The sequence below is a fragment of the Stenella coeruleoalba genome (genome assembly GCF_951394435.1).
Source record: "Stenella coeruleoalba genome assembly, chromosome: 16".
NCBI classification, from domain to species: Eukaryota; Metazoa; Chordata; class Mammalia; order Artiodactyla; family Delphinidae; genus Stenella; species Stenella coeruleoalba.
Window position 1 is genome coordinate 26598003 of NC_137162.1, and position 21433 is coordinate 26619435.

The 21433-nt window shown below is 53.9% G+C and overlaps 2 protein-coding genes across 15 annotated transcripts in view; both read left to right on the forward strand.

Moving 5' to 3' along the window:
- The window catches only part of ARMH3 (armadillo like helical domain containing 3), a 173796-nt gene extending 171655 nt beyond the window's left edge, over nucleotides 1–2141 (forward strand). For all 7 annotated transcript variants that reach the window (XM_079900635.1, XM_079900639.1, XM_079900634.1 and 4 more), the window contains one exon: nucleotides 280–2141. In XM_079900635.1, the coding sequence (XP_079756761.1) occupies nucleotides 280–372 (93 nt within the window). In that variant the 3' untranslated portion in view covers nucleotides 373–2141. The remainder of the gene's footprint in view (nucleotides 1–279) is intronic.
- A 1791-nt stretch (nucleotides 2142–3932) lies between these two features.
- On the forward strand, nucleotides 3933–21277 carry KCNIP2 (potassium voltage-gated channel interacting protein 2; the record flags this gene model as incomplete). Of its 8 annotated transcripts, none has more annotated exons than XM_079899961.1 (10): nucleotides 3933–4005; nucleotides 16391–16501; nucleotides 17371–17424; nucleotides 18064–18188; nucleotides 18590–18659; nucleotides 18828–18898; nucleotides 19020–19127; nucleotides 19313–19417; nucleotides 19552–19614; nucleotides 20824–21277. In XM_079899961.1, the coding sequence occupies 10 exons, from the start codon at nucleotides 3933–3935 to the stop codon at nucleotides 20971–20973; spliced, it is 930 nt and encodes a 309-aa protein (XP_079756087.1). The 8 variants fall into 8 exon arrangements, with proteins under 8 accessions (XP_079756087.1, XP_079756088.1, XP_079756089.1 ...); XM_079899962.1 differs by lacking the exon at nucleotides 20824–21277 and adding an exon at nucleotides 19909–19956 and having other exon boundaries at nucleotides 17326–17424; XM_079899963.1 differs by lacking the exon at nucleotides 20824–21277 and adding an exon at nucleotides 19909–19956.
- Between the last annotated feature and the right edge of the window lie 156 nt (nucleotides 21278–21433).

A 21433-nucleotide genomic window follows, 5' to 3' on the forward strand; every position in this document is an offset into this window, starting at 1 on the left:
TGCTTGTTTCTACCTCATCAGGTGCTCAGACGCTCTGCTCACATCCACTAGGATTCCTGTCTCTCAACCTCTCTTTTCTTCCGACTATCACGGAATTGTTTGCTCATTTACCTGCAGGGATGATAGATGTTAAGGGTTCATTTCCTAAGAGAGAAACTTCTAGCACTGCATCTTGGCCTTGTGCTTCAGGCACTGCCCTCTGCTGTTTGTAACGGACTCTCTCCTGTTTTCTCTCTGCCTGTGCTCCCCCCCCCCTCACCTTCCCTCACCTTTTCCCAGGTTCGATCCATTAGCACCAACGTCCGGAGGAACCTGGCCTTCCACACACTCAGCCAGGAAGTCCTGCTCAAGGAATTCTCCACTATCTCCTGAGGCTGCCATGCATACCTGGGCAGCCACTGACTGCCCCTTACCCATGAGGCTTCCTGGGCTGGAGGCGGGGGCGAGGGTAGAGGGCCTGTTCCCAAAGCTGGAGAAAAACACAGATACCGAGGTCTCTCGGTGAAGGCCGCACTTCAGTGGAGCTCGGACAGCAGGGGCCAGGATGGGCAAGCCAAGGATGATCTTATTTGGGGAGAGGATGGGTGGGCACAGGGAGACACCTTCAGAAATGTGGAGACTTCCAGGGTGGGCTCTCTGAACAACCCCTCATATTTCCAATTGAGATTACAAGTTGTGGCTACTGACTAATTTTCAGGAGCTGTTGGGTAAGCCTTAGGGTGATGCCAACACCTGGGGGGTCAGTGGTTCTCCTAGGCTTCTGAAAACAGACTAACTCTCAGATGTAGGGGGAGCCAGTTCTGCTTCCTTTGTGCCCAGAAATCTGTGTCCCCAGCCCCCACCTGCACTTGACCCTTAGCTCAGGCTTAGGGTGGGGTAGGAATGGGATACGTTTTTTCTATTTTCTGAATCCAGAGCTGACTCCTCTGCTGTCTGACCACCACTTTGTGGATTTGATTCTTGGCAACGGGAGTACCTGTTTGCGTTGCCCTGCCTTCCAGCCCATTGACTCGTCAGCACTACAGGGTCACCACCTTAGCTTTTCATTTTTAATCTGGTTTAAATTGTCTTTAGGGTGTGTGTGTGAAATAAACATGGACAGGTTTTCTGGAGCCCTCAGGTGCCTACTTTGCTGGTTCCCTTTCCAGCAGCTTCCCCACCTCCTTAGCTACCCCCTCCTCTGGGAGCCTTTCTTGTGTCTGCTGAGCTCCCCTCCACGTGTTCCTCCCCCTCACCCGGCTGTTGTTTACATCCAGCCTGCGTGAGAATTTCCTCTGGGGAGGAATCTGTTCCTGCTGTGGTCTGGTGCCTGGAAGGGAGAGAACTTGCTGGGGCCAGGCTCTGAAACAGGCCAGGTGAGCATCATGGAGAGGCCGACCTTTGGGAAGTTGGCCTATGGTCCCTTCTCTGGACGGCCTCCTTGGGACTACTACTGTAGGCTTTCCTGCCCCACAGCTGCCTTTGAAGTAGCTGCTGCTCTGAGATCCTCCCTTTCTAAAGCACTTTCTAAAGCCCTCAGGATGGTAGGGGGCAAGCAGCACAGGAAGAATCTGGGAGTAAGTATCAGAATCCAGCCGTGAGAGCAGGTCTGGGACCTCCCCAGCTGCTGTTCCACTTGGCTTCAAATCTTTTTGGGGTACTCGCCCTCCCTGGGAACCAGAGTTCCGACTCCGACATTGAGCAAATTCCAGAGAATCCACCATCGTGCTGCCATGTATAGTTGTAGATTCTTAAGGTATCAAGGGCAGGGTCATCTCTGATCACTAGATGGCTAGTCCAGCCTGGAGCATTTAGTGTTTTCCACAGTTTTTCCACAGATAAACCCCAGAGGAGCAGGAGCTGGAAGCTGGTGGCAATTTGAAGTTATTAAAAATTGATTTGTATGGGACAGTCTTTTTAGTGTCTTTTCTATTTCCCCTTAATCTCTGTTACCCAGAACCCCTTTCTCAATGACAGAGTTAAGGTAATCTCGGAGGTGCTGGTCTCATCTGGTTAGGGAACCCCTTATATGCTCTGTTTCTCAGTCTCCTGGTCCTCGTGGAAGCCAGTTCAGTTCAGAAGTTGTAGCCTCCCTTGCCTTTTGGGTGGAAGGAAGGAAGAAGAAGAAAATCCCTTTACCTCAAAACTTGGTGTTAAGGAGGCCAGCCGGCCTATTTGGGCTGCTTCTAGATTCCTGCCAGCCTTTCATATGAAGTGAATAAGGGCAGGTCCAGGGCATGAGGCAATAAGCAAAGCACTCCTTGCCCTCCATTTTAAAAGCCCATCTCTTGGCCCATTTACATACACCTATTCTAAGAACTCCAAATAGGAATCCCATCCTTTCTTAGAATTTAACCCCAAAAGGAGCCGTCTATGCCCTGTCCATGCCCCAATGTCTATACCAGGTCTGTGGAGGACCCTCTGGAGTCAGGGAAAAGCCAGGAGTAGGGCATTGCTCCCAAAGATAATCCTTCCTTCGGCTGCTCATCCCCTTCTCATGCCTGAACTCTTACCACAATTCCTGCTGGGTTAATTGAATCAAGTGCTTGTAAATTAATCCAGTTGAAGAGATTAAATGTGCTGGGGTCACTTTAGCTGAAGCTTTCCGTCTCAGCAGGTCACTCCTCCAGAGGAGCCATTGGGCAGGCAGGATTACCTGGGACACTGCCACCATACCATCAAAACACATCAGACATTGCCCCCGCCCCTAATCCTCATGGTGGTTGGGGAGCTCATGGGCTAGGAGCCCAGGAAGGATCGTGGGGGAGGTCAGACTAGTAGGCTCAGTTGTTCAGTAGCCATTCCTGGGAGCTGGAGGTAGGCGAGCTTTGTGCTAGCCGCTAGCTTCAGAAAAAAAGAGCTAGTCTAAGGGAAGGGGGCCTCGTAACAAGGGCATTTCTCCCCCACTCTTGCCTGCATCCTCAGACCCCTCAATCATTTTCCAAATCTTCTGGAAAACAGAAGGAATCTAGAACAGGGCAGGTGACAGAAGAGAGCAGGGCAGGAAAGTTGAAAGAAAAAAAAAAAGGAACAAAAGAACAAGAAAGTCTTGAGAAACTGACCTGGTTCACTCTTTCTTTTCTTTTTCTTCCCAGTTGGCCAGCGGGGGTCATTAGATCAGGGAAGAAGGCACCTTGAGAGTGAATAGGGCCCAGAGACAGGGTCCTGGAGTGGGTGAGGGTAGGGGTCCTTCCAAGAGAAGAGAAAATTGTAGTCCACTGGCCTGAGATAAGCCTGCGTTAGAGGCTGAGTTGACCTTTGCATCCCTAACCCCCTTCAAGCAGGGTGGGCACTGGTGGGGGCCAAAGAGACTCATACATGGGTGGAGAACAACAGAGAAAATAGGGGCTGACAGGGAGACCGAACAGGGGACTCATACGTACCCGGGCCAGTGCTGAGGGTAGGGGAAGGAGTGCTGAGAATCGGGGGCGGGGATTCCTCCTAGCGGAGCCTTTCTGGCCCTGTTCCCTCCTCCACCCGCAAGACCCGGGACTTCAGGTTTAGGGGGTAGTGTTGCCAGAGAGCTCGTCTCCCTCCCCGCACTTCTCAGCTCACCCTTTCACCGGGTGCCTCCCCCGAACTGCAAAGAGGAGGGGGCGGGGGTAGGGGGAGCCAATCCCGGCAGCGCCAAAGGGGGGAGGTGGCGGTGACAGCCGCGGGGAGGGGGCGGGAGGAGAGGCGGCTCGGCTCCAGCTCCGGGCTCTTCTCCGCTCCACTCTGCCTCCGGCTCTGCGCTCACCTACTGTCCAAGCCTCCCGCTCCTGCCCCAGGATCCCCAGGTGGGCCCTAGACCGCGGCGGTCCGCAGGCTCTTAGCCCAAGCGCTGACTCTCCAGCCACCAGCCCCCGGCAGCGCACTACGCCGCCAGGGGGCGCCGTGTGAGTTCTCTATCCCAGCCACCCGGCGCCCCCTCCCACGGCCCACGTTGGGACGGGAGGGGGGCGCCGGGGGCCATGCGGGGCCAGGGCCGTAAGGAGAGTTTGTCCGATTCCCGAGACCTGGACGGATCCTATGACCAGCTCACGGGTGAGTCAGTGGCTTGGGAATCGGGGGAAGGAGGGTAGATTCCATCCCCCCAGACCCTTAAGCCCCTCTAACCCCTGCCAGGCCCTTACCCACACTCTGACCCATTCCCAGGTACCCTCCCGGCTGTTCTGGGCGGCAGGACACTGAGGTTCAAAGCCTTGGGTCCCGCGGGGGTGGTGGTGGTGGTGGAAGGGTTGGGGGCAGAGCACGTGGGCCGGTGGGGAGAGGCAGCAGGTGTGGGCATGCATGACACAAGGCTAGGAGGGTGTCTATAGTGGGAGGTGTTACGTGTGAGAGCGCCTGTCATTCTTTGTGTCTGTGTGTATATATGTGTGTGCGCCTCCCACAGCTGGTTGCCATGTGCCCTGGGCTTGGTGACAGCCAGGGTGAGTGTGATTGCCTGTGATTGTGCAATTGTATGTCTTGTCAGATGTTTCAGTGAAGTTGTGTAGGACCCTGATTGTACTAATGAAGTTGTTTTAACCAAGTATCTCTGTTCTGTGTGCAACTCTGTGCTTTGAGTGTGTGATTTTCTGTATGAAGAGGCATGTGACTACCAGTATGTGTCAGGTCTTCACTTTATGGTGGTATGTCTCTTTGTAAGACTTTATGACTGTGAACCTCCTGGGACAAGCATGTGTTAAAGTGGGTTGTGTTGTGTTTTAATTGTGAGACTGTGCGGGTTATATTGGTGTTTGATACTGATTGTGTACTTTCACGTGGTGATGTCTGCAGTGGGGCTCTGTGAGTGTCTATGGCATGTCTTACCCTTGCTGCCTCTCTGGCTTCCTGGGGCAGAAGGGGGTCTTTAGTGCACACCACTGCTTCCCCATGTTTTCCACAAATAGCCCCGGTCGACCCAAGGAAGGACTCTGGTGTCCATCTACCCAGCCTGGCTTCCAGGAGCGTCACCAGCTCCTGTGGGGAGGCTTTGGTTAATGCTGGATCAGCACCCCCCCCCAACAAAGTATTTAGAGATCATTCTTACAACTGAAGCTCCTTCAACCCCCAACAACCCTCCCAGAACTTCACCCAAACCCAGAGGAAAACAAACCCTCTAGCCTCCCCTCCAGACCCAGAGGTAGAAGCTCTAGGCCTGGGAGGTGCCATGTGGCCTCCCCTTCTAAGTATCCCCCCAAACCACTTTGCTGCTCAGGCATCCTCTCTCTCCCACACTGGGGAGGTATGTGAGACCAGTACATCTGTGCCTGTGCATATTCCTGGGTTTGGTAGGCAGATCCACGTGTTTGTGTGGGTGACTGTGTCACCTTGTGTACATTTCCATATACGTGTGTTTCTGTCTCTCATTGTGCAGCCTGCCCAAGAACTCCAACAGAGAATGGGAGTAGGGAGACTGTTTGCCCTGTGTCTGAAACAAGCTGGGGAGGTGAAGGGAGGCCATGATCCTTGTCCTTGTCTTGAGGAGAGTAAGGTTAAGACTTGGGGATGAGGAGAGGACTAGGTTGTAACACCTTGAAAAAGTGTCTCCCTGACTAACACACCCTGGGGAGGTTCTCGTCCCTATGCCCAGACTCCCAGAAGGGGGAGCCCTTCCACTCAGGCAGGCCCCAGATGTGCCCTAGATGTGCCTCAGGCCTGGATGGATTACAAAGGTGCAGGTGACTAGCTCTGCTTTAGACTGTGTTCTCACCAACTCAGGATCCTTGAGAGTAGTAAGGCCCCCAGCACCCTCATTAGCACCACATTAATCAGTGTTTTCTTCCTGCTTTAACTGATTCTCCCCTTTAGTGGAATCATCTGCTCCCCACTTGGCTATTTGAATCAGAGATTGGGTGGAAGTGGGGAAGCCCTTGTACGGGAAGGTGCAGGAATAGAAGTGTGAATCCCAGCTCTGTATGACTTTTGCTCTCTGGGCCTCATTTTTTTCATCTGTAAAATGGGAAATACTACTTCCCACCTGCCTGCCCCCCAAGGGAAATAGAAAGTTCAAATGTTGACAAGCATCAAGAATCGTGTTCCACGTCATCAGCATCCTCGCTGTAGATAGCTCCACACGCGACTTGGGAAGTAGAAATAAGACTACCAGGAGCTCTCCTTTCGAAGGAGGGCTTATCTTACAGCGGGAGATAAATGGGGTTGGGAAGCCGGTGTTAAGGCGGTGGGTGCTCGGAGACGCCTGAGCTGAAGCCGGATGGGGAGTCGTTGTCCGCGGTGCTGAAGCGCTTGCAAGGCGGAAGTGCAGCAGGACCAGCCAAATTCCCAATGTTCCTTCCTTGTGCAGGCGGGATTCCTGGAATCGGACCTGGGGGCATTCTTTGGCTTCAGTCATCCCGGCCTATCAGGCTGACAGGGAGGGGGCGCTAAAGTCATACCTCAGGTCATCCTGGGTTGCCTCAGCCTCTTTCCTTACCCACTCCCACCCCAGGCTCAAAACAAATCTGGGGGGCTTCCCTGGTGGCGCAGTGGTTGAGAGTCCGCCTGCCGATGCAGGAGACACGGGTTCGTGCCCCGATCCGGGAAGATCCCACATGCCGCGGAGCGGCTGCGCCCGTGAGCCGTGGCCGTTGAGCCTGCGCGTCCGGAGCCTGTGCTCCGCAACGGGAGAGGCCACAACAGTGAGAGGCCCGTGTACCGCAAAAAAAAAAAAAAAAAAATCTGGAGGAGACTTTTAGGAGAAAACAATCCGAACCCCACCCCGCCCCGCCCCGCATCTAGCACCTCCGGGCCAAGTCCTGAGCTCGGGTCCCGGCCTGGGATCTCCGGAGTTGCGTCCCTCCGGCCATAAATATCGTTCCCGGACTGGTGCGCCCCCGTGTGGTTTTAGAGGAGCCATGCTTGCGGAGCTGATTCCAGATGAGGATGTTGCCAAATCAAGTGGCAAGGTTCCATGGAGTTCAGGGGTGACTCTCGCCTCGTAAATGTAGGATTTTCAGCCAAAAATACGGGATCCCAGTCGGAAGAGTGGGATCCCCATAGGCTCTGTCAGAAGTTTAAAGGCGTTAGTGGGTCCTGGAAGGGTTTACTTTGGGTATAACCAGATAGGGATGAGTCCAGGGCCAGGACTGTGGGTAGGGGGGCTTCTCCTCGATGCATCTGGCTGACAATCGGCATAGGAGGGGAGAGTGTGAACCCGCCGCACCAGGACACAGGGACACAAAACAGTTACAAGAAAAAGATATTCAGAGACAGAAGACAGACCAGTAGGGGCACGTCCCTGCAGCCCCTTTGTCACTCCAATACACTGGTCAGTTCCTCCTCTTCCCTCCTACTCTCGCGCCCATTGGTCCAGGAAGTATGGAAGTGTGGGGAGTTGCCATGACAACTAGGTCGTCTAAACCCCTTCGCATCTTTGTGTCAAAATGGGAAGAGGAGGGGTGTGACAGGCAGAGAATGAGGGGATGAAGCGGGGCAATGAAAGATAATGTTCATTCCCTCCCCAGCTCATTTTTCAAAAACCGCGGGTGCCCCCTTCCCCACCGGAAATTCAGAAAATATTCCCAGAAAAGGCTGTGAGGGAGAGTCCGTGCCGCCCCTCCCCCCCCGGCCCCGCCCCGCCCGAGTCTGGGAATTTGGGGGGCGGGTGCTTCAGGCGCTGAGGCCAGGGTGAGTTCCCCTCGTGTGGCCGGGAGAAGACGGGAAGTGGACCGAGGCTCTATTGCCTGAGATCCTGGTCCTATGGGTCCGGCCCTCCCGCGCCGCCCACGCAGGGCCCACTCCGTTGGGGGCGGAGATCAGAACGCCCCGGGCCTTGGGGGCGGAGCTTGACCTCTGTGCTCACCGCAGGACCATGAACAGATGCCCCCGCAGGTTCCGGAGCCCGTTGGGGCAGGCAGCGCGATCCCTCTACCAGCTGGTGACTGGGTCGCTGTCGCCAGGTATGAGGAAGGGAGGAAAGGGCTGGACCCCTCAAAAAGTAAGCGAAGTGGGATAGGAGCCTTACAGAGGTGGGGAGAGAAAGGGCCCCTCACAGAGATGGAAGGGGCAGGATCCTTCAAAGAAAAGAGTTTAAAAGGCAAGACTCCAACAGAAGTGGAGCTTGGGATAGGGTCCCTTAAAGAGAAGGTGAAGGACATAGGGGTCTTCAAAGAGGAAAGGAGAAGGGGCATCATCGTCCCTCACAATGGTGGAAGAGGGGGCAGGGCTCCTTACTGAGAGCAGAGGTGGGGGCCTCAACAAGGTGGATGTAAGGGGCAAGGCCCCTCACAGGGATGAAGGGAGGAAGCTTGCAGCAGAGCAGGGAAAAGGCAAAGCTCTTTACTGAATTGCTTAGTTTAATGGGATCTTAAGATGACTAGGGGCAGTGTGCAGAAGGAAAAAATCCTGAGGTGGGACTGGACCAACATGAACTCAGCTAGTGAGTTTATGCATGATGGATGGATAGACTTGTACGGCATAAGGATTGTATGTCACCGTTTTGTCTATCTCTGGGAGTCTGTATTAAGGGGGTTTGTGCCTCAATGGGGTTGTGATCACTGGGGCTGTGCACCCCTAGGGTTACGTATCCCTGGAATTCTGTGACACTAAGACTGCATGTACCTGGAGTTCTATGCTTTAGAGTTGGGTTGGGGGTTCCTGAGTCACACTAAGTTAGCTGTATAGACTTCATAAGGTTGTACCTTGGTGTGGGATTTGTTCAATTTATGACATGGATTGTGGGTGTCATATCATGGCACTGCTGAGATTATGCACACCTCCACTTGGGTTTCCTTAGAGCTGCCTGGGCAGGGCCCACAGAACCCAGCAACTCCTCCCCACCTGACCTGGGGAGACCAAAACATCCTAGCCTGGTGGCATTCTGGGATCTGTAGTTCTCTGGCTGTCTGCACAGTATCCCCTTGAGCCCCTGGAGTATAAGCAGGCCTCTCCTTACAATGTGCTCCCAGAAGGAGAGGAGATGGGGCTGAGCCAAAGCCATGCTTGGATGTCTCTTGGGAAGCATGTGTCCTCCAAGCCCCCTGCTTGGGCCTGTCTCAAGTGACAGATGGCTGGAGCCAGGCGGGGCCAGCTCTCAATCATAGCAGGCATGACTTCCAGGCCCTAAAATAGCCCCAGGGCCTAAGGAGATCATTAATTACCTGATGCAGCTGGGGGCTGCTCTGTCTTCTGGCCTGGTTGGGGATGGAGTGGGGCTGGAGGGCTGACAGAAGGGTCTTTACTGGTTGGGTTCTTCACTAGGGGAGCAAGGGCAGACGGGAAAGTGGGACAGTTACATACTATGGGCCCCCTTCATTAGGCAGTATTTCTCTGGGTTTGAACTTCGGGAGGTAAATAACTAAATGATAGGTGTATCTCCGTGGTGAGATTTGAGGGATCTAAGGGAGGGCTCACTTAATGCTTCAAGATAGTTTTCCCTTCAGCCTTCACTATGCCTGAAGTATTTTCATTAAGACTTCACTCCTCTGGGTGAAGAGCAAGGTGGCACAGGGATGCTTGGGGAGGACAGACCCAGGCAACTTTCTCACAGAGCCCAGAGACTTGAGAGGTCTCTGAGTGGGGGTGGGGGGTGGGGAGAGAGCCTGAAAAACAACTTGCTCTTTCACTTCTATCAGATCCTCTCACCAGAGGCCTGGTTGATTTAGGACCTTGAGTCCTGTGAGGCTGGGTCAAGGTCTCTGAAGGTTGAGGGTGAGGGTGAGAGAAAGAAGAGGAGGATCTGCAGACAGGGCAACCGGCTAAACGGTTGTCAATCTGTCCATCTGTGAATCAGCAGCAGAGAGCAAGGAGATGCTGCTGTTCTGCCTCTTTCCAATCAAATAGCCTGGCTTGGCATTCAAGGCTCCATGGAATCTGCCCGTTTCTGGTCTTATCACTCATATCTACCCCAATACCAACTAAGCTGCAGTCACTCAGGATTCCTTGACACCTCCACACACGTTGGAGAGACAGCCTGAGGGAGCTGGCAGATCACTGGTTCTGGTTCAAGTCTCCATCTATCCTTTATCATCTGTGTTATCTTGGGACAATCACTTCTCTGAGCTTCAGTTCCTTCATCTGCAAAATGGGTATACTGCTACTCAATCTGACCATTTCAGCTGTAAACACAGGAATAATAGACCCTACCCCTCAGGTCTATTATGAGGACTAAATTAGATAACATGTGTAAAGTATCAAGGACACAAAACATGCTCAATAAATGTTGGTCCCTTTGTTAAGGCAGACTGTTGACAGTTTAGCCATCCTTTAAGAACCAGCTCAAAAAATACCCTCTCCAGGTTTTTCCTGGGCTCCCAGTTAGAAGACTAGAGCTCATTTCATGGCCTGCTTTGAACAGTTCCTACCACATAGTAGGCACACAACAAATATTTTTTGAATGAGTAGATACCTTATAGTTCTGTCAGTGGGCTGTCTCTCCCTGCCCAGGAGAGCCAGAACCCTGTTTGGTTCACCTTTGTTCCACAGGCACCAGCTCAGAGCCTGGCATTCAATTTGTATAGGTGCAATTTTTTAACATCTTTGCCCTCTAGGAGCTTGGAATCTAATTGAGGAAACAGGACTGATCCAGAAAGACCTGAGTTCAAATTTGCAACATCTCCTCTTAGCTAGGTGACCTTGAGCAAGTTCCTTTACCTTTCTGGGCCTCATTTACCTCATCAGTGAAATGGGCACAATACTTTTCACTCTGCCTACCTCATGGGGTTGTCATGAGAAGACATGGAAATAACAGTGTTTGTGGAAATGCTTTGTAAATTGCTAAGATATGTAAGGGGGGAATATAATATTATTAATAGTGGCAGTAAACAATTATAAGCAATTACTCTGTGCTAGGAATTATTCTAACAGCTTTCCGTGTATTAGTTCATTTAGGAGGGCCTAGCAACCATATGAGGTAGGAAACCGTGGCACAGAGAGATTAAGAACTTTCCCAGTTAATTCCAAGGGGCAGAGCTGGGATTTGAACCCAGGGAGTCTGGCACCCTGGCCCACACTGTTACCTACCATGCTATGCTGCCTCCTTTTACTGTTCCCACTGATAACATTACAGACTTAGGTGCTGAGTTTTGAGGGCCCAATGGGCTACCGTAGAATTTCAGGTAGCTGGGAGCCTGCTGAGGGCTGGAGGCTCTGAAGGGAAGGGAATTTAAGCTGCCTCTAAAGGACAGGTAAGAACTGTAGGATAGGAGAGCAAAAGGGAGTTCATTCCAGGCAGAGGGAGTAGCAGGAGCAAAGCCACAGAGATAGCACTGGGTTTGGTGTGTTTGGGGGACAGTGAGGAGGCGAAACTGGCTCAAAAAAACGTATCTGCCGATGAGGGTGCGGGAAGGGTATTAAATCCCAGGCATGGATTTTGGACGGTGAGAGGGAGATGCTTGCTCATTTCATCTGTAAACCTGTAACCTCCAAAGGTGTGAGAAGCCAAAAACAGTCCCTGAGTTGACTTCTTCCTGGGGGAGAGAGGGGGGACAAGCAGAGGACCAAGCCTGCCGGAGGCATACCCTCCTTCCCAAGGATGTTGGAAGGGTCGGTGGAGAGGGAAGGGGTAAGATACGGTGTGAGATGAATGCCTGACCCCCCAGTGGTGGCCATGTAGAACTGCAGATCCGTGAACCTCAAATGAAGCAGTAGGGACTAGCCCCCATCCCCACCCCCACCCCACAATTGAGGCTGAAACACATCCCAGAGCTGGACGAGGTGGCAAGGGTCCCTTGGGTTAATCCCCCTAAACTGGGCCTCCTGTGTGAGCAAGCCGTCTATGAAAGGAGCCAGTGTAGCGTGGTGGTTTAGAGCACAGGCTGAGTCAGGCTGGGTTGACACTTATTGATCTTGGAGATTTTCTTAAGCTACTTTTGTCTAGTTTTCCTACCCATAACGTGGGGATAACAGTACCTCCTTCACAGGCTTATTGTGAAAATTCAATGTGATAATGTCTGTAAGCACATAGCACATTATCTAGCACATACTGAGTGCTCAATCCCTAGCCAGCTGTGGCAGTAACCCAGAGGCTCTTATCTTCTGGCTCCCTGGTTCTGCAAGCCTCTCCCCACCCCACTACAGACACCACCGCCGCCATCACCACCACTTTGAGGGAGACTGGAAGACGGGGGAGGGGCTTCAGGAATACAGCGGGGCTGTGTGGCTCCCTTGGAAGGTTCAGATTTCCCTCCTACTCTGGGTTTCTCCATCAGCTCAGTAAAGATTCCCAAAGAACAGGGAGGGTTTTGGCAGCTCCTGGGTGAGGCCCCTGCCAGGTGGAAAGGAAGAGCACATCCCTCCTCTCCCAAGGAGCTTGATTCTCTGGGTCCCAAAGGCAGCTGCAATAAGTCCCCTCCCCAAAGGGTCATGATAGGGCTAAGGGGCTGTTTCCTGCCCAGGCTACTGGACCTAATCCTCCCTCCCTTGGGCCTCAGTTTCCCTGTGGCCTGTGGGAAGAGAGTGCTTCCCGCCTCTCAGTCTCCATGACAACCGCAATCGATGGTGGTGGTGTCCTCCTGACTGGAGAGGTCACCACCTTCTCCTCCCTTATATTCTCATACACTTTCATGCAGATACAATTACACAACCACCATAGACCCATACTCCTAATTATATGACACATCCATACTACCAATCTTCAGACCCACATGCCACAACCCTGCTAAAATACAGATACCTCACACCCCATACACACTCAGAAATACTCCAATACACTCTCACACACACACCCCACAGACACCCAGGTTACATACCCATATACACCACACACACCGCTAAGAAAGGTGCACAATCATGTGTAAACACACACACAGACACACGTAAGAGGAGGTACACATACTCTCCATACACATACAGGAATATACACACAAGAAAACACTCAGACACCCATAACATATTCTGACTCACACATCTATTACTTATGCATGGGCAGCTCCTAGTTTCACACACACACACACCCTGCCCTTCCCTGCCTTCTCTCTAAGCACAGGTCTTCCCTCTGCCCCCTCTCTTTGGTACAGAGTAGCCACAGGCTGTCTGAGGGAAGCTGTCTCGGGCAGAGGCAGGGCACTGCCCCCCTTCTGTGGTCTGGCCTGGCCCATAGCCTTCACACCAAAAGCTCTGGAGGAGATACCAATCCATAGGCAGGAGTGGCCCCGTGAAGAGGAAGAGGCTGTGGCTTGGAGGCTGTGGCTGGGAGGCCTGTGGGGAGGCGGGGGGAGGGGGAGAGGGAGGAGATCCGGGGAGCGAGAGGGGGAGGGAGACTGCGGGCAGTCCTACTCAGGCTGGGGAGCCTGAGGGGGAGGAAGTGTGAGAAGGGAGGGCCAGCCTCAGCCTGTGGGGCCATGCCCCCGGCCCACCATGAACCTGGAAGGGCTGGAGATGGTCGCTGTGCTTGTGGTCCTCGCCCTGTTTGTCAAGGTGCTGGAGCAGTTTGGCCTCTTTGAGCCTGTCTCCTTGGAAGGTAACCCAGGTGTCTGGGCATGTCTGGCCCGCTGGCTAGAAGGACAGTGGCCTGCAGGGTTGGGGAGAAGATTACTCTGACTTTATGACTGGGGTGAGGGCTGCAGGGGTAAGCAGGTTAGTGAGGGGATGGGACATCTGGGGGAGGGGAGTTGGGGGAACAGGACATCTGGGAGAGGCAAAGAGGGGGACTCAAGGAGTGGACCTGGGGGAGGCGAGGAGGGAATCTGGGGGATTGGGTGTCTGAGGGAGGTGAGAGAGGGCCAGGAGCCAGGGAGGTGATGAGGGGGTACAGCATGGGGGGACTGGGATTGAGGATAAGGGGAAACTGGGGGGAATGAGGAAAAGTCTGGAGACAGGCAGGGGTATCTGGAATAGAGGAAGGAGGTTCCAGGGGTCCTGAGATAACACCAGACTTCTGGGGAGTCCCTTTTGGGGCCAGGGACCCACAACGGCTCTGAAGATGTGTGTGACTCACCACACCTCCATCCTTGCAGGTGTGGGTTACAGGGTGTGTGTGGACTCAGTGTGTGAGAGATACAGGGGGTGTGGCTGTGTGTTCATGTGTGTGAGAAAGGACAAAACGTATGACTACTTGAGCCTGTGTATGTGACAGGGGTGTGATTTACTGTGTCTGAGTGACAGAGTGTGTCGCTTTATGAGATGGCAGATGTGACTGTGCCTGAGGGGCATGGAGTGTGTGGCTGAGCCTCTTTGGGCATCTGATTGTGTGTGTGGCTATTCCCAGAGTTCCCTGATGTTATACCAGCTCCATACCCAAGGTTAGGGATGGGGTGGGTTCTGGAGGGACAGGAGTGGGATCACTGTGAATGAGACATTCATAGACAAATCTGGTAGGACAGTGAGGGGTGGATCGGATCAGGGACCCTGCCTCCCAAGCCGCCTTGCCTCTCCCAGGTCCTCTCAGGATCTAAGGGCAGAATGGGCTCCAGAGTCTAGAGTGGGAAGTGGGAAGGCAATTCTCCACCCAACCCGAAAGTCAGGTGGGGAGAGTGATACTGGAGGTAGAGAGAGGAACATGTTCTGCCTCCCCAGGGAGTTTTAGCCTCTCCCTCTTCTTCATGCCGAGACCTGTGCAGCTCCATAGCATGGCTATAGGAAAACAGGCAAGAACCATGATAAGAGGACTGCAGGGTAGACACCTGGGAGAACTGAAAAAATGTGAAAGGAGCTAGGGAAGAAGGTCCGTGAATTGCCTGCTCTAGAATTCCGTAAGAGCAGAAAACTCCTAGTCTACCCTCCATCCTCTGCTGCATTTATTGGGGTGGGGTGGGGTGGGTCGCAGGGATTGGTCCTAGATGAACTGGGATTCATCCAGTCCTGAAAAGATGAAGTCAGTCGGGCTCTAACTTTCCATCCCCTTTAGACTATTGGTGGGAAGGGGGGAGGCATCCTGTCTGCTGAAGGCACCCCCTTTCTCTTCCCACCTTCAGAGGAGCCAAGAGGAGACTGAGTCCTTGGAGCAGGCAGGGGACCAGATGGGGGGATGTGTGAAGAGGGGGAGGTTGGGAGAGGCGGGGGGAGCCAACCCCCAGTCCAGAGGCTACTACACCACCAGAGGCCCCAGGCACAATCGGCTTCGGGAAACCAAAGTCCAGGCTAATGGAGCCCTGGGCCAGAGGCCAGGCCGCCATCGATCCCTCACCCAGCTCACTGCCTCCCTCCCACCTCTCCATAGCTCCTGGGGAGAGAGGACAAATGGGAGGGAGAGGAGGTGCTGACTTCAAGCAGTTCCCTTCTGGGAGCACAGCATCTTCCTGAGGGTGGAGCCGGCTTGGAAGGCAGGGCCTGCAAGGGAGCTGGGGTGCCAATCTACAACTAAAGGAAATTGGGCCCCTCCAGGAATGGACTGAGGCCAGCTTCAGTCAGTATGCCAGGTCCAGTGAGCTCTGGCCCTCGAGTCTGGAGGTGGGTGCAGCCAGGAGATAGACACACAACAGGAACTTGGAGGGTCTCCCTGGGATACAATTAGAGCCGTAGGACACATGTGTAAATAAGAGGAAGTGAGGGGAACTGTGATCAGTGGGCTCTGGGTAGTCCCACATTACAACAGAATACTCATCTCCAAGGTCTGTCATTGCCTGAAAGTTTGCTATCATTTCACCTTCAAAGAGTAAGCCATACTGGAAAAGACTGGGAAGGGACACACTTTTAGGGTGGATGAGTTCTCTGAGAACTCTGTTCTGCTGGCGGGAAGATTCTAGGTGCCTTGGAATGAGGGGTTATAGGCAAGAAAGGTGGGGGTGTACCCAGGGCAAATGCAGGTTCTGTGGGTGAGGTGCAGTCTTAGGTATCTGGGTGCCATGGGCACCTAGGTCACAATATGATATGGGCATGTGTGTGGTGACCTTGATATGTCATGGTGACCACACTGTGATGTGATGTCCCAGGGTCATTGTGTGTTCTTGTGTGGTTTGATCGTGCTGTGTGTAAGATGGCCTGTATGGTTCCTAATGTATGTCTGTCATGTTTTTCCCAGGTCAGTCACATTTGTATATGTTTGTATTAAGAAGTACTAGGTCAAAGTGTGTATGTCTGTGTGTGTGTGTGCATGTGTTGGGAGGCCACTGGGTATGAATGAGGTACTAGGTATCAAGCGGTCCTTATGTGGCATCCATCACTCTGATTTATCATACTATGTATACACACCTGTCACTGTGTGTGTGTGAGAGAGGCAGGCAGCCCCCGGGTTGGACATCACCCTCAGAGGTCCAGCTGTAGCACTGGAGCCAAGGACACTGGGTCAACAAAGACTGAGGCCAATGCTACTTCCTCCCCCCACCCCCGGCCACCTCGCTGTTCCCAGCTGTGTCCCTTTATACAAGGTGCGGAGCCACCTTGGTGGACTTTCCATGCCTGTGAAACCCACTGGACTCCCCTAACCGGCCCCAGCTACTCTCACCATTACCCACCCCCCATATTCCCCCAACACCCGCCCCCAGCCAGGGTTGATTTGTGATGGTGGGGAGGGTACAAGGAACAGAGGGACAGTGGGGTTAATGTACCTTCCTGGGGTCTTCTCTCTTCCCAGGCCACCCTCCAGGGCCCACTAAAAAAGCGCTGAAGCAGCGGTTCCTCAAGCTGCTGCCTTGCTGCGGGCCCCAAGCCCTGCCCTCAGTCAGTGAAAGCAAGTGCCTCTCCTGTGCTTCCGGGGGCGGGGCCCGTATGTGTCGGGGTGTGACCGGTGTGAGGGGAGCCGGCCTGCGTGAGTGTGTGTGGGCGTGACCAATGTGGCGGAGGTGGGCTGGGCACTGACTAACCAGGAGTGTGAGGGGGCGTAGCTACGCAGCGCAGAGCGGAATGTGTGGGCGTGGTCAGTTTGGAGGCGGGGCCTGAGTGTGTGGGCCATCTGGGTGTAAGAAATGGGCAGGATCTGGGTGTTTGGGCGTGGTCAGTGTGACAGGCTGAGGCCACTCGGAGCCTGTGTGAGCGTGACCAGTGTGGCAGGGGTGGGACCAGGCGGCTGTGAGGGTCTGTGCGTGGCTTAGCTGGGGTTAGTGTCTGGCCGCCCTCCCCGCCCCTGGGCATGTTTTGGGCCTTGAGATGTAGATCATCAATGCCTTGACTAGATGGATGCAAGTGTAATGATGGAGCCCGCCTTCCTCCAGATGCCAGGATACCTGAGTTTCCTAGTACCAGCCTGGTCCCCAGTTGAGTGACCTCGCTTTGTCTGTAGGCCTCAGTTTCCTCATTTGGGCTTTGCCCACCTCACAGGATTATACATACTGCATCTTTGCAAGCTATAAAGGCCCGGTTTTGAGAAGGTCGTTGTGTTTGATTCTGCTGGGTCCCACAATGGGGGTCGATTCGGAAAAAGGGCAGGGGGATGTGCGCGGGGTCCGATTCGTGTGTGTCTGTGCTCATTCGTTACGTGTGCCTCTGTGCGCGTGGGGCGCTGGGGTGTGTGCACTGTAACACGCAGGTCTGTGAGATTTGCTGTGAGTGTGAGGGGCGAGGTGTGTGCAGCTGGCCGGGTCCTCCGCTTTCTCGGTGACAGTTCGCTCCCTTCAGCATTAGCCGCCCCAGCCTCCCTCCGCCCCCACAGACCCCGCCCGCTGGACCCAGGTGACTTACTCTCCTGGTGGGGGCGGGGGCGGGGGACTTCGGGAGCCTGGGGTGGGGGCACCTGCCTGGGGAATGGATGTTGGGAACAGGGGCGGGGCTGATACAGGGCCAGGGGTGGTGGCCTTCTCTAAGGCACACTAGTGCTGTGGCAGGAGTGGGGTGTGGAGGGGGCTTGGCTGGAGCTGGGCGGGGCATGGCTCGGGCATGGCTGGGATAGGCGGGGCTTGGCTGGAGGGAAGGATCTGGGCGGGGCAAGGGTGAGACCGGGCGGATCTGAGTTGGTAAGGGGAGGCCCAGAGCTCGAACCCTCAGAAGCCCCCTCTCCAACCCAATTTTCCTACTCCTGGCCTTCTGGGACAAAGACTGGGCTGGGGGCCTTCCCCTCCAGCCATGGATCAAGGGCCCAGGGGCCAGCGCTGACTCAGACCCCGGGCTCTGGGGCCAGGCCTGGCCTTGGCCTGGGCCCGCTGATATACCTCGAAGCCAACCAGCATCTTCTTGGCTCTGGGTCCGGGGAACTGGCAGGCTGGTCTCCGGCGTCGGATATGGGGGGGATGGATGGTTCAGTGATTTTGAAGAGGAGTCGTGGGGGACAGGCCTGAGGCGCGGCTGTCCCCCCCAACCGCCCCCACCCCGCAGACAGCGTGGAGGATGAGTTTGAACTGTCCACCGTGTGTCACCGGCCCGAGGGTCTGGAGCAGCTGCAGGAGCAAACCAAGTTCACGCGCAAAGAGCTACAGGTCCTGTACCGGGGTTTCAAAAACGTGAGTGCAAAGCAGAACCAAACTGGGGAGGGGCAGGGCCTATCCAGGACTTTTCTGAAAGGTTGGCCTGGAGGCTTTGAGGAGTGACAGGGGAGGGGAGGAGAAGGGACAGCTCCCCTTCCACCACAGACCAAACTTCTAGGTTCCTGCTGGTTTGAGAAGGGGCGGAGCCTGTAGATTGGTCTGTCAGTTCTGTGTTTTTTATTTGTGCGCTTGGGAGAAGTCTTTCCTCCAGGAGAAGAGCTATATGGTGAGCCCCCTGGAGACACGAAGATTTCCCCTCTCTCTGGGAGTCTCTGGACAGGGAGGGTTGGGTGGGAACCTGGGGGGTGAGGGGCGGTGAGTGGAAGGTGGTTTTGTCTCTTCCTTCAGTCTGGTTTCCTTCCCTACGCTACCCCCAGGAATGTCCCAGCGGAATTGTCAATGAGGAGAACTTCAAGCAGATTTATTCCCAGTTCTTTCCTCAAGGAGGTGAGGGGACAAGTCCTGAGAAGAAGCAGCTGTCCATCTCTAGGCTGACTTGGGGAGAGGGCTGGAAATGCCAAGTGAATGGGGTTTGAGGAGCCCCACAGAGGTAGGGAGGTAGGAAGTCCTCTCCTGTCTGGAAGCCAAGCTTACTCATCCACACTTATCCTGCAGACTCCAGCACATATGCCACTTTTCTCTTCAATGCCTTTGACACCAACCATGATGGCTCAGTCAGTTTTGAGGTGAGCTGGAGACTGTGGGCCAGGGAAGCATGTTTCCTGGGGCTTCAGGGCCAGGCCAGACCCAGAGAGAGGGTTGGGTGAAAGGTATCAGAAGACCCATTTTCCCCTGCCTCCTTCCTAGGACTTTGTGGCTGGTTTGTCAGTGATTCTTCGGGGAACCACAGATGACAGGCTGAACTGGGCTTTCAACCTGTATGACCTCAACAAGGATGGCTGCATCACCAAGGAGGTACAAGGCAACTGAACAGCTGGAGGGGTTGTATGTGTGTGGGGAGGTGTAAAGGGCCCATAGGAGGGAAATGTGACCCACATATACATCACCAGCAAGGGGTGGGGTCTGCCCTAGGCTCTAGGCCTTCTAGTTTGGAGGCTGGAGGCTCTGAGGAGGGATCCTCTTCTCTCTCGGCCTAACAGGAAATGCTTGATATCATGAAGTCCATCTATGACATGATGGGCAAGTATACATATCCTGCACTCCGGGAGGAGGCCCCAAGGGAACACGTGGAGAGCTTCTTCCAGGTGCCTGGGACTGGGTAGGCTGGGTTTTAGAGTGAAGGGAAGGAGGTGAGGTCGCAGAAGGGAACTTACCCGAGTTCTGCCTGCCTCTCTCTTGTCATCCCTTCTGTTTTCCCTACCTGACTACTTTTTTGCAGAAGATGGACAGGAACAAAGATGGCGTGGTGACTATTGAGGAATTCATTGAATCTTGTCAAAAGGTACAGGGCCCTGCCCTCTACATTTCCCTGGTTTGGACTCAGGGCCTGATTCAATGATGTAAGAGAAGGCTCCTTTGGGCAGAGTACTATTTCCCTAACTCACCGCTACCTCTGAATCTTTTTCCTTCATAACTTGGGGAGGCCTGTCCCTTCGCCACCTCTCTGGGTGTCTCCTTCCTCACTGCCTCTCTCTGTCTCTGAATGTCCCCATTTCTGAGTCAGTGTCCTTCTCCCTGTCTCTGATAAGCTCTTTTTCTTTCTCTCCAATCTGCCTCTCTCCCACCATGGCTACAGGACGAGAACATCATGAGGTCCATGCAGCTCTTTGACAATGTCATCTAGCTCCCCAGGAGAGGGGGGTCAGTTGTCCTGGGGGGACCATGCTGTAGCCCTAGTCCAGGTGGACCTCACCCTTCTCTTCCCAGGTCTGTCCTCATCCTAGCTCTACCCTGGGGGCTATAGGAATCCAAGAGCCTGGGGATTCAGTGGTTCAGATTGCTGGAGCTGAGGGGGCTATAGAGTGGGCAGAGTGTATCTGTGGGGTGTTCCCAACTCCCAACAGCTCCCCCTTCCTGTCTGAAACTCAGTGCTGAGGGTGCCCCTGCTACAGGAATTGAGTGGTCCTCCCCCTTCCACTCCCACTTGAGAAACCACAATGCTAGACAAAATGTCTCCTGCTATGGTGCTTCCCCCATCCCTGATCTCATAACCATTTCCCCTAAGACCCCCTTAACAGAAAGGCTGTTCTGTCATTGGCACTGACTGGCCTTTCAGACCAGGGCCTTTGAGAGCCCTGTAGGAGGTGGACAAGAATGTAGAGGGAGTAATCTTGGGCCTGAGCCAGTGCATAGGTCCTGGGAGGTAGCTGGGTTAGAGAACAGAAGGGCCTGGGGATTATCAGTGAGAGCATGCCAGGCTATAGCTTTCAGCTCTACAGGTCTGCCATTCAAAGCTGTCAGAATATGAATTTCCAGGCTCTTCAGAAGACCTTGTTTCCTTGGAAATACCCCAGAAAATTTCCAAGTATCCCAGGAGAGTCTGGGATCCTGGTGTTTGGCTCATTCCCTCCTCTCCTCCCTTCCTGTTTGTGTAGTGGTGGTGGCAGTGGGGGGAAGATAGGTGGGAGCTGTCTTGGCTGATACCTGCCAAAGTTTCAGCCTACCCTCTCTGATGGCTACAACTTAAGTTTTCATTTGCCATTTCCTCTCGACTTGGAGGCACAGAGTAAGTCAGGGACAACACAGTGGATGCCTTAGAAGAAAAAGGAAGGAAGGAGGCGGGCATAGATTTGAACCCAGTGTGGGGGCATTTATTAGACTCTGTGATATACCCAGGCTCTATTCCTGCCCCCCGACATAGCCTCCTAATTGCCCACCCAGAGTCTCCTCTTGCTCTATTCAATCTACCCAGAGATGCCCCTGAGCACACCTTGAAGGCAGGAACATTAGGACCCAGGTCCCACCTCACTGTCAGCACCCCTGCCGTGCCGCCACCCCTTAATATATCTGCTTGTCCCGTTTAGCTCACTCTCCCAGTCAGCTGTGATCTGAGGGGAGGGTCCCCAGGGAGCCCCCTTTCCTATCAGAACACTGTTGACTGCTTTGCATTTTTGGTTCCTCTGTAATTTTTGTAAAATAAGAAGTACACCGGATCCAATAAAACACAATGGCTATGCACAGGCTCTGTCTGCCTTTTTGTCTCTCCTACCCCGCACATAACTCACAACCCGTAATTCATACAGCCTTTTGGATTCCAGAGAAAATGCTTCCTTTCCTATAGTATGGCCAACCCTTGGCAGGAGATCAAGACACAGGTTCTG